At 42.1% G+C, this 15208-nt stretch overlaps 1 protein-coding gene across 11 annotated transcripts in view; it reads right to left on the bottom strand.

Annotated features, from left to right (window-relative positions):
• Positions 1-15208, bottom strand: part of AGBL2 (AGBL carboxypeptidase 2) — a 146191-nt gene that overhangs the window by 105042 nt on the left and 25941 nt on the right. For 10 of the 11 annotated variants that reach the window (XM_056526566.1, XM_056526567.1, XM_056526569.1 and 7 more), the window contains 8 exons: positions 13682-13829; positions 10901-11683; positions 10395-10554; positions 9029-9155; positions 4856-4956; positions 4026-4156; positions 3686-3752; positions 705-803 (listed from right to left, as the gene is read on the bottom strand). In XM_056526566.1, coding sequence (XP_056382541.1) covers positions 705-803; positions 3686-3752; positions 4026-4156; positions 4856-4956; positions 9029-9155; positions 10395-10554; positions 10901-11683; positions 13682-13829 — 1616 coding nt within the window. The remainder of the gene's footprint in view (positions 1-704; positions 804-3685; positions 3753-4025; positions 4157-4855; positions 4957-9028; positions 9156-10394; positions 10555-10900; positions 11684-13681; positions 13830-15208) is intronic. The other variant, XM_056526573.1, reaches the window with a different exon arrangement.

Here is a 15208-nt window from a genome sequence, read left to right as displayed (position 1 = left end):
CAAACCTCTTCTAAACTGGGCGTTTCCCGAGACAGGTATCATCAGAGAGGATTTAGACAGAAAAGAACAACCTTAACTTCAGAAGCTCATAAGTACTGAAAGGATTAAGATTTTTTAATAGACGTAATTTACAAATCTGTTTAAATTTCTGGAGCCAGTTGATATATATAAAACAGTTTTTTTTCCTGGAATACCCCTTTAATACATAGCTGCTTCTTCGGTATACAATAGGAAGTTCTTTTAAGATCCTGACCTTCTATTTTTGTAGGCAGAGGGACCAAATCCAAGCAATTGCCATATAAGTCAATCAGAGAATACCGGCTGCAGTTTAAATAAAACAGCCTTGGGGCCACAGACAGGGAAGGTGTAGAGAATTGGGGGTGTTTATCAAGAGTGGTGTAGGTGAACTCTTTGTAGGCAGCTCTTTACCAGGAACACAGCTATAACTTATAAGACGACCATTGGTGATGTTCTCAGAGCGCAATAGCCAAAAGGTGAGCAGTTCATTGTCACTCACCAATACTACTCCTATCTTGGGTAACGACACAGGTTGCGCTGTTTGTGTTCTGTTTTTTTCTTTTCTTACATATCCACAAATATACAACACTATCCTCTACAATTACACAAAACCGTTCTGAAATGACCAAGATAAAAGAAGCATAATTTCTTATTTTTACACTAAATGGATCTAGGATCTTCTTTACCGCATTGTCACGTGACTTAAGCTTGTGTTTTGAACTACGTTTCTGATACATGTGGTTCCTCTCCTTACGTGACCGCAATCGTTTTTTCTTCTGACAAAACTAAAAAGATAGGAAATTAGACAGGTGACTCGAATGAATGCATGCAATACAATACATGTCTATGCTATAGTATTTTATTGGTCAGCATGCACCTGGTGATGATAACTAAACAAGATTATCTCTCTACAGCAGTGGTCTTCTACCTGCGGACCTCCAGATGTTGCAAAACTACAACTCTCAGCATGCCCAGACAGCCAACGGCTGTCCGAGCATGCTGGGAGTTGTAGTTTTGCAACATCTTGAGGTCCGCAGGTTGAAGACCACTGCTCTAGAGGATTGTGGTTCATTTCTAATTTCCTACATACCGAATTCTACTCATACCATCCAGCCAGTATTCAGTCATTAAAGACTAGACAATGGTACAGATACCAACCACAACAGTGTTTTAGGATTAGACTGACTTAAAGGGGTACTCCGGTGAAAACCTTTTTTCTTTTAAATCAACTGGTGGCAGAAAGTTAAACATATTTGTAAATTACTTCTATTAAAAAATCTTAATCCTTCCAGTACTTATTAGCTGCTGAATGCTACAGAGGAAATTCCTTTCTTTTTGGAACACTGATGACATCACGAGCACAGTGCTCTCTGCTGACATCTCTGTCCATTTTAGCAACCATGCATAGCAGATGTATGCTAAGGGCAGCATAGTGGCTCAGTGGTTAGCACTGCTGCCTTGCAGTGCTGGGGACTAGGGTTCAAATCCCACTAAGGACAACAATAAATAAAGCGTTATTATTATTATAATAATGTCAGCAGAGAGAACTGTGCTCGTGATGTCATCAGTGAGCATTCCAAAAAGAAAAGAATTTCCTCTGTAGTATTCAGCGGCTAATAAGTACAGGAAGGATTAAGATTTTTTAATAGAAGTAATTTACAAATATGTTTAACTTTCTGCCACCAGTTGATTTAAAAGAAAAAAGGTTTTCACCGGAGTACCCCTTTAATACAGGTTGCAGTAAATGGCTATATTTTGATGGGAAATCTGAGGGATAACATACTGCAGTTGGAATGAGCTACTACACCAATAAACCACTGTTTCAGGATTTTTGTCCCTCAACAGGACTAGGTGGGTATTGATTCAAGGTTGTCTACAGAAGGGTGTTGCTAGTCTGGCTGAACTCCTATAGAGTCACTAGTCAGAGAGTGTAAATATTTTCTGAGCTGCAGTTTTTCCTTAGGGACCTATTACATGGAAATGTTATCGCCCAAAGAAGCTGATATCGCCCTTTGTAATATAGCCAGCGATCAGCCGATGAATGATCGACAAGCATGTCCGTAGGCCAATATCATAATTTTGCCTTACTAAAAAATTATTATTCATCGGCCACACATCTTCCCGTTTAAGGGTACTTTCACACTACAAAATTCTACTCAGAACGTCCCCAATTAAAACTCCGAGTGGGATCTGCTTGCAGCAGCCTCCCATTGCTGTCAATGGGATTCCACTACAGTTCCGCTACGGAACGCCTGACATGGAATTGGTTTCCATGAAACAAACATGTCAATTCTTTCAGTGAACTCCACCTGGAACTGCACTACAGAATGGGATGGGGATGATTTCTGGTGTAGGCTGGTTCATGCGGAATCCGCCACAATTTCCTTGTGAAAATTTCAGGTGGAATTCCTGAAGTGTGAACATACACTAATAGGGGATGTGTGGTTGACGAATGATGGCAGCAAAGGGCCGCACAAAAGATGCAGCAGTCGTCTGTGTGGACCTCCTAGCACGATAGTCAAGCCTTCTTATAGGCTCAGTAAACAAGTGCAAAACTACGAAATCATGTGTCGGACAATGTAATCGTGTGTCGGACAATGTAATCAACTGGTGCCAGAATGTTAAACAGATTTGTAAATGCTGACAATTTCTTTATTTCATATCATCCACAAGTTCATGCAGGGAGGTGCAGTGTCAGGCAGGTGTTGGCGGCTGGAACGCTGGAGCTAACAGCGTGATGGCAACAGCTGTGTCGTGCTTCCGCACTTCTTCAGACCATCTGAAGAAGTGCGGAAGCACGACATAGCTGTTGCCATCACACTGTTAGCTCCAGCGTTCCTCCCGCCAACACCTGCCTGACACTGCACCTCCTCGCATAAACTTGTGGATGATATGAAATAAAGAAATTGTCAGCATTACGTACCTGGGTGAGTGCCGTCTTCTTTTCTATATTCGCTGGTTTCCATTGTTGGTCTTTGCTATTAGACCGCACACCCCGAGCATCGTTTTGGCTTGACTCCACACCTGCGCTTGTTTCCAGCCGACTTCCACTGCAGCAGTCCCGGACTCTGTTTCTACTATACAGATTTGTAAATTACTTCTATATAAAAATCTTAATCCTTTCAGTGCATATCAGCTGCTGTATGCTCCACAGGAAGTTATTTTCTTTTTGTATTTCTTTCCAGTCTGGCCACAGTGCTCTCTGCTGACACCTCTGTCCATGTCAGGAACAGTTCAGAGCAGGAACAAATCCCTATAGCAAACCTATCCTGCTCTGGACAGTTCCTGAGACAGACAGAGGTGTCAGCAGAAAGCACCGTGGTCAGACAGAAAAGAAATTTAAAAAGAAAAGAACTTCCTCTGTAGTATACAGCAGCTGATAAGTACTGGAAGGATTACGATTTTTAAATAGAAGTAATTTACAAATCTGTTTAACTTTCTGGCACCAGTTGATTTATAAAAAAAAAATTTCACCTGGAGTACCCCTTTAAAGGGGCACTAAACTTATCAGAAACATATATCCTATCCATAGGACTGAGTGAGCAGACCGTCACTTGCGCTCATCCAGGAACCTGAGGGCCGGATCATGTCAAGGACAGGTAAGTAGAGAGAGGAGAGGGGATAAGTGTCTTATAAGTTTAAGTACCCTTTTCAATATAGTGCTCACCTTATTGGCTATGTGCAGTAAATGTGCAGGTAGTCCATCAGATTCAGAACTATTGGATCCACTGGTGCTGTATGTTGATAGAGAAAATTATTATCACCATTTTTGAACAATACAAAAATGCCAGACTCAGTAGTCTGCATCTGCACAAAATTAAGAAACTATTGTAACTGAATGTAAATTTATATTCAGAGTTATAACTTCTGTAGGATATATCCTAAATATTAGTTCTCATGTTTTAGGTAAAATCAATGATTCCTATGGCAGCCTTGAGACAGCAGGAGAGCACTACTTTGCAGAAAAAGGTTCATGGTCATGCACGCTTGTCATTTTTTGTTCTCACCTTGACTCAATGTCTGATAATGAGATGTCACTCAAGTTTACGTCTGAATCAACATCTCGTCCAAGACGTTTCAACTTCTCTTTAATTTCCTCCCGCACAAAGGCATGGATCTCCGACAAGCAGACCTTGAACTGGAGGAGGGAAAGTATTCACAGGATAGATGCCTGGTGTACTTATTGGAATCCCACTGGAACCTAATGGATCTCTAGTTAAAGAGGTTATCCGGGACTTCACAAAAACGTAGCTGCTTTCTTTCAAAAACAGGTCCACACCTGTCCTTAGATGTGTGTGGCATTACAATTCTTCTCCATTCACTGCAATAGAACTGAGCTGCGATACCACACACAAACTGAGGACAAGAGTAGCACTGTTTCTGGACAAAAGCAGTTACATTTTTTTCTAGGGCTAGATAACCCCGTTAAGGCTAGGTTCAGGTAAAAATTGTGCCTATGTGGCATGGATACGTCAGGAAACTGTCTAAATTACATGATGATGTATCCATGCTCACACAGGCATGGAGCCTATTCATTTTAATGGCCGAGCACAGTCAGCTAGTGACTACAATCTGGCCATTTTCATTTCTTGGACTAAGAAGCATGGTTTGCAGCACTTTTCAGTGCAAGACAAAGTAGGATATGTGCAGAAGATTACCTAAATGTAGTTTTACTAAGCTCGGGCCACTTAAATGAATATGGCCCATGCCTGTTCGAGCATGGATACTTCGGCATGTCATCTTGACAATTTCACAACATGCCTGTGCCTCAGTGATACAAATTGTGATGTGAATCTAACCTAAAATGTAACTATGCCTTGTTTTCTTGTGATCTTACCTTAGTGGTGTCAGGATCGCAGTAGTCCAGCAGTGTGTCACAAAAGTGGTGACCCATTGACTCGAGGTCTCCGGTTGTAAAATGAGTGTTCTTTCTGTCACCTTTAGGGTTATTAGGTAAATACAATTATACAACAAGTAAAAGAAAAGCAATAAACTATCTTCATCATAAGATCCTTGTAATGAGGCTGTGTTAATTTAAAGGGGGTATTTCCATCTTACAAAGTGATGGCAAATAGCTAGGATATGCCTTTAGATTGTGGTCTCTTCACTGTTTTTGTGGTATCTCCACTGTTTTTCCATGCACAGTGGGTAGCCAGAGTGCACTTATGCAGAGGACTGTAACCTTTTCATTCTCAGAATCAGGGTTCTGAAAGCTGCAACTCCACTGGCCATGAGGTGATGAACAATCCTAGTGATATTCCATTACTTTCTAAGATGCAAACATTACTTTAAGTTAAATTCATTTGCATTTTGGCCACTGATATACCACAAAGTATCCAAATTTATAATATACAGTATCTCTGGGCTTCTATGGGGCAAATGTATGCAAAAAAGAGTCTGGCTACCATTTCTCGTTCGCTTCATTGGCTGTGTCCCCCAATGAAAGCAACGAGAAAGGGATTTTACAGTGAGTACAAAAAATCCTCTTTTCTTGGTATATACCCTTTGTAATGTAACAAAAAAAAAGTTATCTTTTTATCTGAATTTATTTGACTAATTTAGTGACTTAAAATGGATTTGTCGGGAGTTTTGATCAAAACTGCTAACAGTTCAAGAAAGAGGTTGGAAAGGGTCTATTTAAGGAGATTTTTTTGTGCTTTCTGTAAAATCTCTTTCTCGTAGCATTCATTGGGGACACCTTACAGATGGGTATATGCTCTTGCCAATAGGAGGCGCTGACACTAGGAAGAAAAAAAGTCGGCTCCTCCTTGACAGGATATACCCGCCCACTGGAAGTGAGGTAATCAGTTTTGTCACAAAGCAGTAGGAGAAGCCAACAAAGAAACACGTCCAAAGAAAGGAATCCCGGATAAACAACCCAAGAACCGGAAAAAGTAATCCGGAAAAAAGATGAAGAAATGGGTGGGTGCGGTGTCCCCCAATGAAGGCTACGAGAAAGAGATTTTACGTTAAGAACAAAAAAATCTCCTTTTCTCGGTCGCTCTTCATTGGGGGACACCTTACAGATGGGACGTACCAAAGCAGTCCCCTAGGGTGGGAAAAACTAACCACCAGAGAAAAGGAGTCAGTCCCGAGACTGAACTCCCGAGACCACAAGGCCTGCGGACGAGCCCCCAGGCCAGAGACAAACGAAGCCCAGAAATCGAGCTCCTGGAAGATCCCCGGTCCATGTAGATGGACTAGGATGCCAAAAGAAGGGACCGTCCTTTGTAGACTCAAGAAACCCGGATCGTCCTTTGTATACTCAAGATACCCGGTCCCTATAGAGAGACCAGAAAGGATCGACCGGGAAGCCAGATGGTTCGAAACCATCCTGAAAGGAGATGGGAAAAAGTCCCAGGAACACAACAGTGAGATCAGTGTACGCCTGATCTCCACAGGAGGTGGAGACCAGAAACCACAGGGAAAAAAGAAAAAACAGCCCTTACTAGAAAATAATAAAAAAAGACCATGTCTAGGGAGCACCCAGACCTGTGTCTGCTAAAACTGATTACCTCACTTCCAGTGGGCGGGTATATCCTGCCAAGGAGGAGCCGACTTTTTTTCTTCCTAGTATCAGCGCCTCCTAGTGGCAAGAGCATATACTCATCTTTAAGGTGTCCCCCAATGAAGAGCGACCGAGAAATATATATATACCTGTAGTCTCATGACCAAGAAAAACGCTGTCGAACTTCCTGGCCCCCGCCACAAATGCAAAGGGGACAGGACCATCTTCTTAGGTGCCAAAAGCATGTTAATGAGAGCTTTCTCAGCCCTACTGCTCAGTTTGAGGTTTCCAGATTGGAAATGAGTGAGAGGAGGGTATGGGAATGCTCTCAATACAGAGAGCTCTGGGAACCTAAGATAACACCCTCTGGGCATGTGTTGGCAGTGGCCAGGACATTCTACATAATTTATGTAGCTGCATAACCAAGGCTACAAATACTGTATGTATGGACTCCCCTCCCTAAACCTCTGTATGGGCCTGTAAACAGTTGTGATAGCACAAAACTGCTGACAGGTCTGCTTCAAAGGGGTATTCTGATGCCACAATTGTTTAAAAATGGGCTCTGAGTGCACAAAAAATAAAAAATAAAATACTCACCTGCCCCTATTCATCACAGCTCCAGGTTTCCACTGCTCCTTCTTCCTGTTAGCAAATGCCTGCTCATTCCGTCACTGGCTGAGGTGGGTCACTGCTGTATCCGGTAATGCTCTGAGCGGGCATTTGCTGCAGAAACAATGCATCCCAGTGGGCACCAGGAGCTTTAAGACGAGGTTCTGCAGAGGACTGGTGCAGGTTAGTATCAGTGGCGTCGCTAGGGGGGGGCCAGAGGGGGCCATGGCCCCCCCCTAAATCAGGCCGTCCCCCCCCTTGGGCCCCCCCAATTTCAAATAAATAGGGATGTCCCGATACATTGATGGCTCCACCCCCAGCACAGGAGAGCTGACAGGTCACACAGCAGAGCGTCCCTTTCATGTGAGGTTAGTGATGTCCCGTGTCCTGCCTCTCTCCCCCCTGATCAGCAGTATAACCCGGGGCTGAGTAATGTGTATCGTAGCAGTCCAGAGGGGTCACTTTCCCTCCTCCAGTGTCCACAGGTCACCAACAGGCCACATTATCACAACAATTTTTAGGAAAAATCCTGGCAAAAATTGGGCGGTTTTACTGCGATTTACGAAAAAACTATTTTTGCCGCGATTTTTCCATAAATTCTGGTAATGTGACCTAGTTCTGGTAATGTGACCTGTTGGTGACCTGTGGACACTGGAGGAGGGAAAGTGACCCCTCTGGAAGGACAACATGTGAACACACTGCTAGTTTATCATTAACCCCTCAAGGGTACATTCACATGTACAGGATCTGCTGCATATTTTTGCTGCATATTTTGTGCAGCTGATTTTGCAACCCATTAGCTTCAATAGGTAGCAAAATCAGCTGCAGAAAATATACAGCAGATCCTGTACGTGTGAACGTACCCTAAGGGCTCATTCAGGGGTGGATCCACAGTGTATTTTACGCTGCAGATCCACCGACAATGGACCCTACAGTGCTGCCTCTATCTGTGCCTGCACATAACGGCAATCCTCCACTACGAGCAGACATGCTTTCATGTGTATACTCGCACACATCATGGCCGCTCCTCCTGCTCTCTGAGCTAGGCCGAGAGCAGCCGCGATGTGTGCGAGTATACATATCAAAGCGTGTCTGCTCATAGCGGAGGATTGCTGTTATGTGCAGGCACAGATGGAGGCAGCACTATAGGATCCATTGTCGGGGGATCCGCAGCGTAAAATATGCTGGGGATCCGTCCCTGTAAATGAGCCCTAAGGACACAAGGCGTATATGTACGCGCAGTGCCTGCTCCCACTGTGTTGTATAAATCATTAGCTAGAACCCTCAGCTAACGCAAGACATCACCAATCAGGCTGATGTCCGACATTAACCCTTTAGATGCCGCTATAAAAGTTGATGGTGGTGTCCAAAGGTTTTAACGCCTTAAGGACCGAGCGTTTTTCCGTTTTTGCACTTTTGTTTTTTCCTCCTCCTTTTTCCTAACCCTTTCAATTTTGCACCTAAAAATCCATACGATGGCTTATTTTTTGCGCCACCAATTCTACTTTATAATGACATCAGTCATTTACCCAAAAATCTATGGCAAAAACGGAAAAAAAAATCATTGTGTGTATATATATATATATATATATATATATATATACATGCACACACGTTTTAAAATTGCCCCCCCCCCACTTTTGTCACTGGCCCCCCATGTACCCCACCTAAATATGAATGCTGGAGACGCCACTGGTTAGTATGGCTTGTTTTTTCTTTTTAGTGCACATGGAGTCCATTTTAAAACAACTGTGTGACCCCTTTAAATATATTTACCACAGCCCAGTCTCCCTCACATCTATTACAATTAACCATGGAGACAATATTGTTCCAGTTGCAATACACGTTCATAAGAATGTCCATTATAAGGTCTGTTGGTGGCAATATACTGACCAAGCGTAGAGCCACAGAATGTGGACTCCATGGTGTAGCTGTTTCTGATGCCATGCCTCCACATCACAATTCGGCCTGTTCCTTCTTTGCTTTTCTGCACTTTGAATTTACACCCTTTAAAAACAAACTGCAGAGAATGGTGGAGGGGAAAGAACACAAGTTACTGGTTAAAAGAAATAAAATGCACATAGCACATTCCTTTTTAAAGTTCTTTAAAACTTTGTAATAATATTATTGCCATATTATTGTCATGGGCCTGTTAGCACTATGGTTTAGTAGCAGAAGTTATGGCCCATGGATTATAACACTGCTTCCCCTTCCATGCTCTTGCAGCAATATTACTCTTATAGAAAAGTGACAGAACTTGTACATGGGTCCCTGGCATTTGCAAGCTGCAAAGGTGGACCACAGATGAAATGTTTTCCTTTAATATTTTGTCCTAAGTTTACATGGCACTATCATTAAACATGACTTTTAATATTTGATTCCTTATGCCAAATAAATAACTTTTGTAATTGGAAAAAAACATTTTATATTAGTTTTTCTGCTGTATATTTCTGACCACCAGGGGTCTCCCCTTCTTGGCATGAACACATTTTGTCTGGTCAAAATCTCAGATATTGGTCTCCTGCTTGTAATGGCAGGAGACCAAACTCAGGAAGTGTTTCTCTGCACTGAGCTTGATTGACAGCTGCACAAACTGAAAGCTGCAAAGAGCCTCACTGAAAGATGCACAGACTGAAAGCTGCTACACAGAGCTTGAGGTCTTCTATTCATCACAGCACTGCAACGATGTGAGGGCGGAAGTGCTCCCCCGGCAGACTTCAGTGATGTCACGCCTGCTGGGAAATGACCACTTTCTCCTGCTGGGAGATTGTACTATGTGAGCAAGATGAAAGGTAAGAGACACAGCTTTTTAAAGCGCTGAACTTTTTTTTAAGGGTGGGAGGAGTGTTAGGAATAGTTAGGAAACATAGCCTGAGTTAGTTTAGAAAAGTTTATTTGTTGACAGGTACTCTTTAATTGGAAATCATTTCTTACCTTCATAATACGTCAATGTTAATATGTTGGTTTTGTACAAAATCTTACAGAGAAAATCAAAGGTACAGTAGGTCCCTAAGATGTCTGTGAGCGTAAGAGCTAAGGTTTGCATATTCCTATTTTTTTCCAGGTTTTTTTTCAGCTAGCACAGTTCCTTTCATTTTCATATCATTTTTGGCTTCTATCTTCTATCCATCCCCCATCCCCTGGAAATAGATACTTCCACAAATAATAGAAAATCTCTAGCATAGGAAGGTGAATTATGTGAAAGGAAGAAATGGAACTGATGGATAGAACACCACCTTAAAACACAATGTGACAGTACCTTGTCAGGGGCATTTTTGCTCAGCATCAGAGGGAAGACTCTCTCATGTAACTTCGACTCCGGTTCTCCTTTGTTGTTACAGCCATACATGAACACATTGTTCTTACGACTGTGCCCATGAAAATCGCAGTATAGAAGTATTTCTCTCTCTGCTAGAAGCCTTATGGAAATAAAACATTAATGAAGCCTATGAGAAAGATAGCACCCTACAGCTTTTATAGAGTTAGAGACAAACAAGCTGGACATCCCACATCATGAGAAATACAGCTGCAACATCCAGCATGGATGCTAGAAAGCCTGAGAAAGTACTGAATAGATAAGTAAAGGCTACCATGTAGAGTTCATTGGTGATGATATGCCTAACTAAATATTTTGATAAATTTCTTTAACAGTCTGCCTGAAATGGCCTTCAAGACGAAAAGGATTAAAAGCCTAAACAACAAAGTAAACTATAAATCATACTATGGAATCTAAACATAAACCAATAGCATATCATTTGCACTTACCTTTTAACCATAGCCCTAGTGTGCCATATACATGGGAAGGAATCTTTCAGCATACTTTTATAGTTTCTATTTAGGTCCCTCCCAGACAGAGAGCAGCGGTAGTTTCCAACAATCACCCCATCAGGGTTCAGCATGGGGATGACTTTAAAGATAAATGTGTCCCTGAGTAGTTGAGCATCGGGAGAGTCACTCAGAATGAAGTCCAGAAAACCTTTCATCATCCATGAGCCATTAGTTTCTCCAGGATGTACCCTTGCCGTCACCACCACAGCTTTCTTACTGACTGCCAATGCAGGATTTATAGAGGGTGAAGTTATAGTCAGCAAGAAGACAGTGTTACCAGCTAGACTTCTACACAAGTGCCTGAGCTTACAATATTGTGAACGTGCAGGGTCACAAGTCCACCTCTGAAGATCCCTATTCAGATCAGAATATGTGTACGGATAGCAATGAGCAAAGTAACATGTATCATTGTCATGTGGGAACTCGAACGTCCATGTTAAACAGTAGAGACTGGCACCTTCTGAGGAACGAGAACTCCTATAGTACTTTATATCTCCCCCTTCCCTTCTCCATCCTTCCCCACGTAGTGCAGCATCATGCTCGGAGTACATCAAGGGCTTCAGTCCTGTATTGTAAAGACTACTTCTTTTCATCAGATTAGTGATGGTGAAACGATAAGGAATGCCCCTCCTGGTGTTCTTTACTTGGAAGTAGAACCATTGAGTGTGCTTGCTGGTATAAAGGTCAGTGCGTAGCGTCAATTCATACTCATGTGCTCCTCTACAAAGACAATGAAAGAAATGTAACCACTTGAAAATTGTTTATAGAAATGTGCCCCATTGTACATACAACGATCAGTTGTAACAATAGAATCACCTGCCTTGTATTATGTAATGCCAAAACAAAGCACTAAAGCATGGACTACACAAGACATCTGAAGGTGCCTTGAGGTATCTGGCACCAAGATGTTAGCAGAACTGTAAGTTGTAGTTGCGGCCTCCATGGATCAAACTAATTATTACAGCACATTCCCACAGATGCTAGATCAGACCAAGATGTAAGAAATTTGGAGGCCTAGTCAACACCTTGAACTCTTTTTGTCATATTCTTTAAACCATTCTTGAATATTTTTGTAGTGTGGCCTGGGCTTTATTCTACCAAAAGAGGGCACAGGTATTATGAAATGCCACTGCCATGAAGGGGCGTACTTTGTTTGCTCACATGCCCATTGTAAGCACTTTCAACAATGTATTGGGACCAAGTATAGAGACCCTGACCTGTCTGCATCTACACAGCAGGCTGTCATGCCCTGTGTGTTCTGGCAACATTCTAGCCACTGCCAACTGTATCTCAACAGTAGCGCTTTTATGGGATCAGACAAGATGGTCTAGTCCTCATTGTCAATGCACATCAATGAACCCTAAAGGGGTACTCCAGTGGAAAACATTTTTTTTTTAAATCAACTGGTGCCAAAAAGTTAAACAGATTGGTAAATTACTTCTATTTTAAAATCCTATTCCTTCCAGTACTTATGAGCTGTTGTATGCTCCAGAGGAATTTGTATAGTTCTTTTCTGTCTGCTGACACCTCTGTCCATGTATGGAACTGTCCAGAGCAGGAGCAAATCCCCATAGCAAACCTATTCTGCTTTGGACAGTTACTGACACAGACAGAGGAGCATACAGCAGCTGATAAGTACTGGAAGGATTAAGATTTTTAAACAGAAGGAATTTGCAAATCTGTATAACTTTCTGGCACCAGTTGATTTAAAAATGTTTTTTTTTTTCCACCAGAGTACCCCTTTAATGCCCATGACCGGTTGTTGTTTCACCATTTATCGTTTTTTTTTTTTAACCACTTTAGCTAGTTACCAACCACTGCACACAGGGAAAACCCCACCTGATCTGCCATTTTTGAGTTGCTCTGACCCAGTCATATATCCATAACAATGTAATTCTTGTTAAAGTTGCTCTCATCTTTACACGTGTTTATTTTCCTGCTTCCAACACATCAACTTCAAGAACGGACTAATAACATGCTGCATAATGTATTCCATCCTTTCAGAGGAGCCATTGTCACATGGAAATCAATGTTGTTCACGTTATCTGTCTGTGGTTTTAAAGGAAAACGGTCATCTGTTCATCCACACTTAACCAATACATTGGGTTATAGTGTGGGTGAACAGGAGACCGATGAGGGGTTATTGGGTTAAATACGTACCTGCACTCCGGAGATCTGTCCCAGCAAAGATCTTCTTCCATCTTCCCTGAATTGCACGCTGGAGGCGGACCTGCTGGCTCAATATGAATATTCATTCAGTCAGCGCAGCGCTCACATGACCCGCGGTAATGAATATTCATATTGAGCCGGCAGGTCCACCTCCAGCGCGCCATTCAGGGAAGATGGAAGAAGATCTTTGCTGGGACAGATTTCTGGTCTGCAGGTACATATTTAACCCATTAACCCCTCATCGGTCTCCTGTTCACTCACACTGTAACCCAGTGTATTGGTTTTAGTGTGGATGAACAAATGACCATTTTCCTTCAATATTATTTGATGATCAGTGTAAGCAGTCAGTGAAGTAGGCTGTCTAATTAATGTCCTAATAATATTGGACTGTGCCCACTAAATAACCTTCTAAAATGTAAGAAATAAAAGGTGCCCATTAATGAGATGGAAACTCTGCCAAGCCCTTTGCCACCTTTTAATAATTGATACTGTTCATTTTTTTTATAAGATATTGTAGAATTCATTATTTGAGGCTATAATTTCACTCACATGTTGACAACTTTCTGGAGATTACCGCTTTCAAATCTGGATTCAAACTGCAAATCATTGTTGTTTTTCCCATCCATATTTAATGGTGCATTAGTGGCGCAACGACGTCCCCCAGCACGAGATCCAGTAAAGTAGGAGCCCATGTAAGCTGTAAGTAGAATATTTCCATTCATTAGGATCCATTTACTATGTCTCATTTTCAGCACTATACAATATTATAACAATGGGTTTCAGTATACAAACTACTATAAATAAATAAATCTATCTATCTATAAATATAAACAAAGAATAAGTTAGCCAACACTATTGATTCCAAACTATCATACGGAGCTGGCTTACAAGTGCAGGCTGCTGGGCTAAATATACAGCAACAGGAGAATACAGCAGCACACTGCTAGCACAAAGATATAGATAAAACATGAGTATATAGATACAACATGAGAAGCTATTCAGCTATGGTGCAGTAATGAAATAGTGAGATACTTAGCTTGCAATTTGGCGGCCAAATAGCTTGAACCGTCCCACCACGGTAAAATGATCTCATTGGGACGGACCCTACACTATGAATATGCCTGTGTGTGTGTATGTTGTATCTATATACTCATGTTTTATCTATATCTTTGTGCTAGCAGTGTGCTGCTGTATTCTCCTGTTGCTATCTATAAATATATATATATATATATATTTTTTTTATATATAGTGTATATATACATTTTAACTCATTATTGTGTGTAGTGAACATGTGTGCATTGTGCACTCCCCTGGCAATATGCATATTACAGTGTGTCCCACTGCTGGGAACTCCAGTGATCAACTGTGACCTGTTCAATTTCCCTACAGTGCCATTACAGAAAAAAAATTTGCATTACACATTTCAAATCCATTTAAAGGAAATCTGTCACCAGTGTCACCTGCACTAACCTGTCGGTACTGACAGGTAGTGCAGGTGACACTGATGGCAACGGTACTTACTTTGTCCCGTTCCGAGTAGGGGATCTCTGGTAATCTTCTCTGTTAGCTTCAGCTCCGGGCCCAGCTTGGGACATGGGCGGAGCTTAGTGACGTCACGGCTGCTGTTCTCTGCTGGGTCCCACTGCTAGAGAACAGCGGCGGTGACGTCACTAAGCTCCGTCCGTGCCCCAAGCTGGGCACAGAGCTGAAGCTAACGGAGAAGATTACCAGAGATCCCCACCACTGAACGTGACAAGGTAAGTACCATTGTCATCAGTGTCACCTGCACTACCTGTCGGTACCGACAGGTTAGTGCAGGTGACACTGGTGACAGATTACCTTTAAACTATGTGCTCTCAGTGTAATGCATGGACATGCTGGGTAATACAGAGGGATAAATGTTAGGGATGCACCGAAATTTTGGCTGCCGAAAATGATCGGCCGAAAATGGCCCTTTCTGTCTTTTCAGTTATTTTCCTAATGATAATTTCGGTGGGCGTGGCTTAAAGAAGGGCTTGGCATGGAACTTATATAGGAAAGGCCGGCTGAAGATGCGCAGTTAGTGGCAAGTACTAG

Source organism: Hyla sarda, chromosome 6 (assembly GCF_029499605.1).
Source record: "Hyla sarda isolate aHylSar1 chromosome 6, aHylSar1.hap1, whole genome shotgun sequence".
Lineage (NCBI taxonomy): Eukaryota > Metazoa > Chordata > Amphibia > Anura > Hylidae > Hyla > Hyla sarda.
This window is presented reverse-complemented; position numbering and strand designations above follow the sequence as displayed.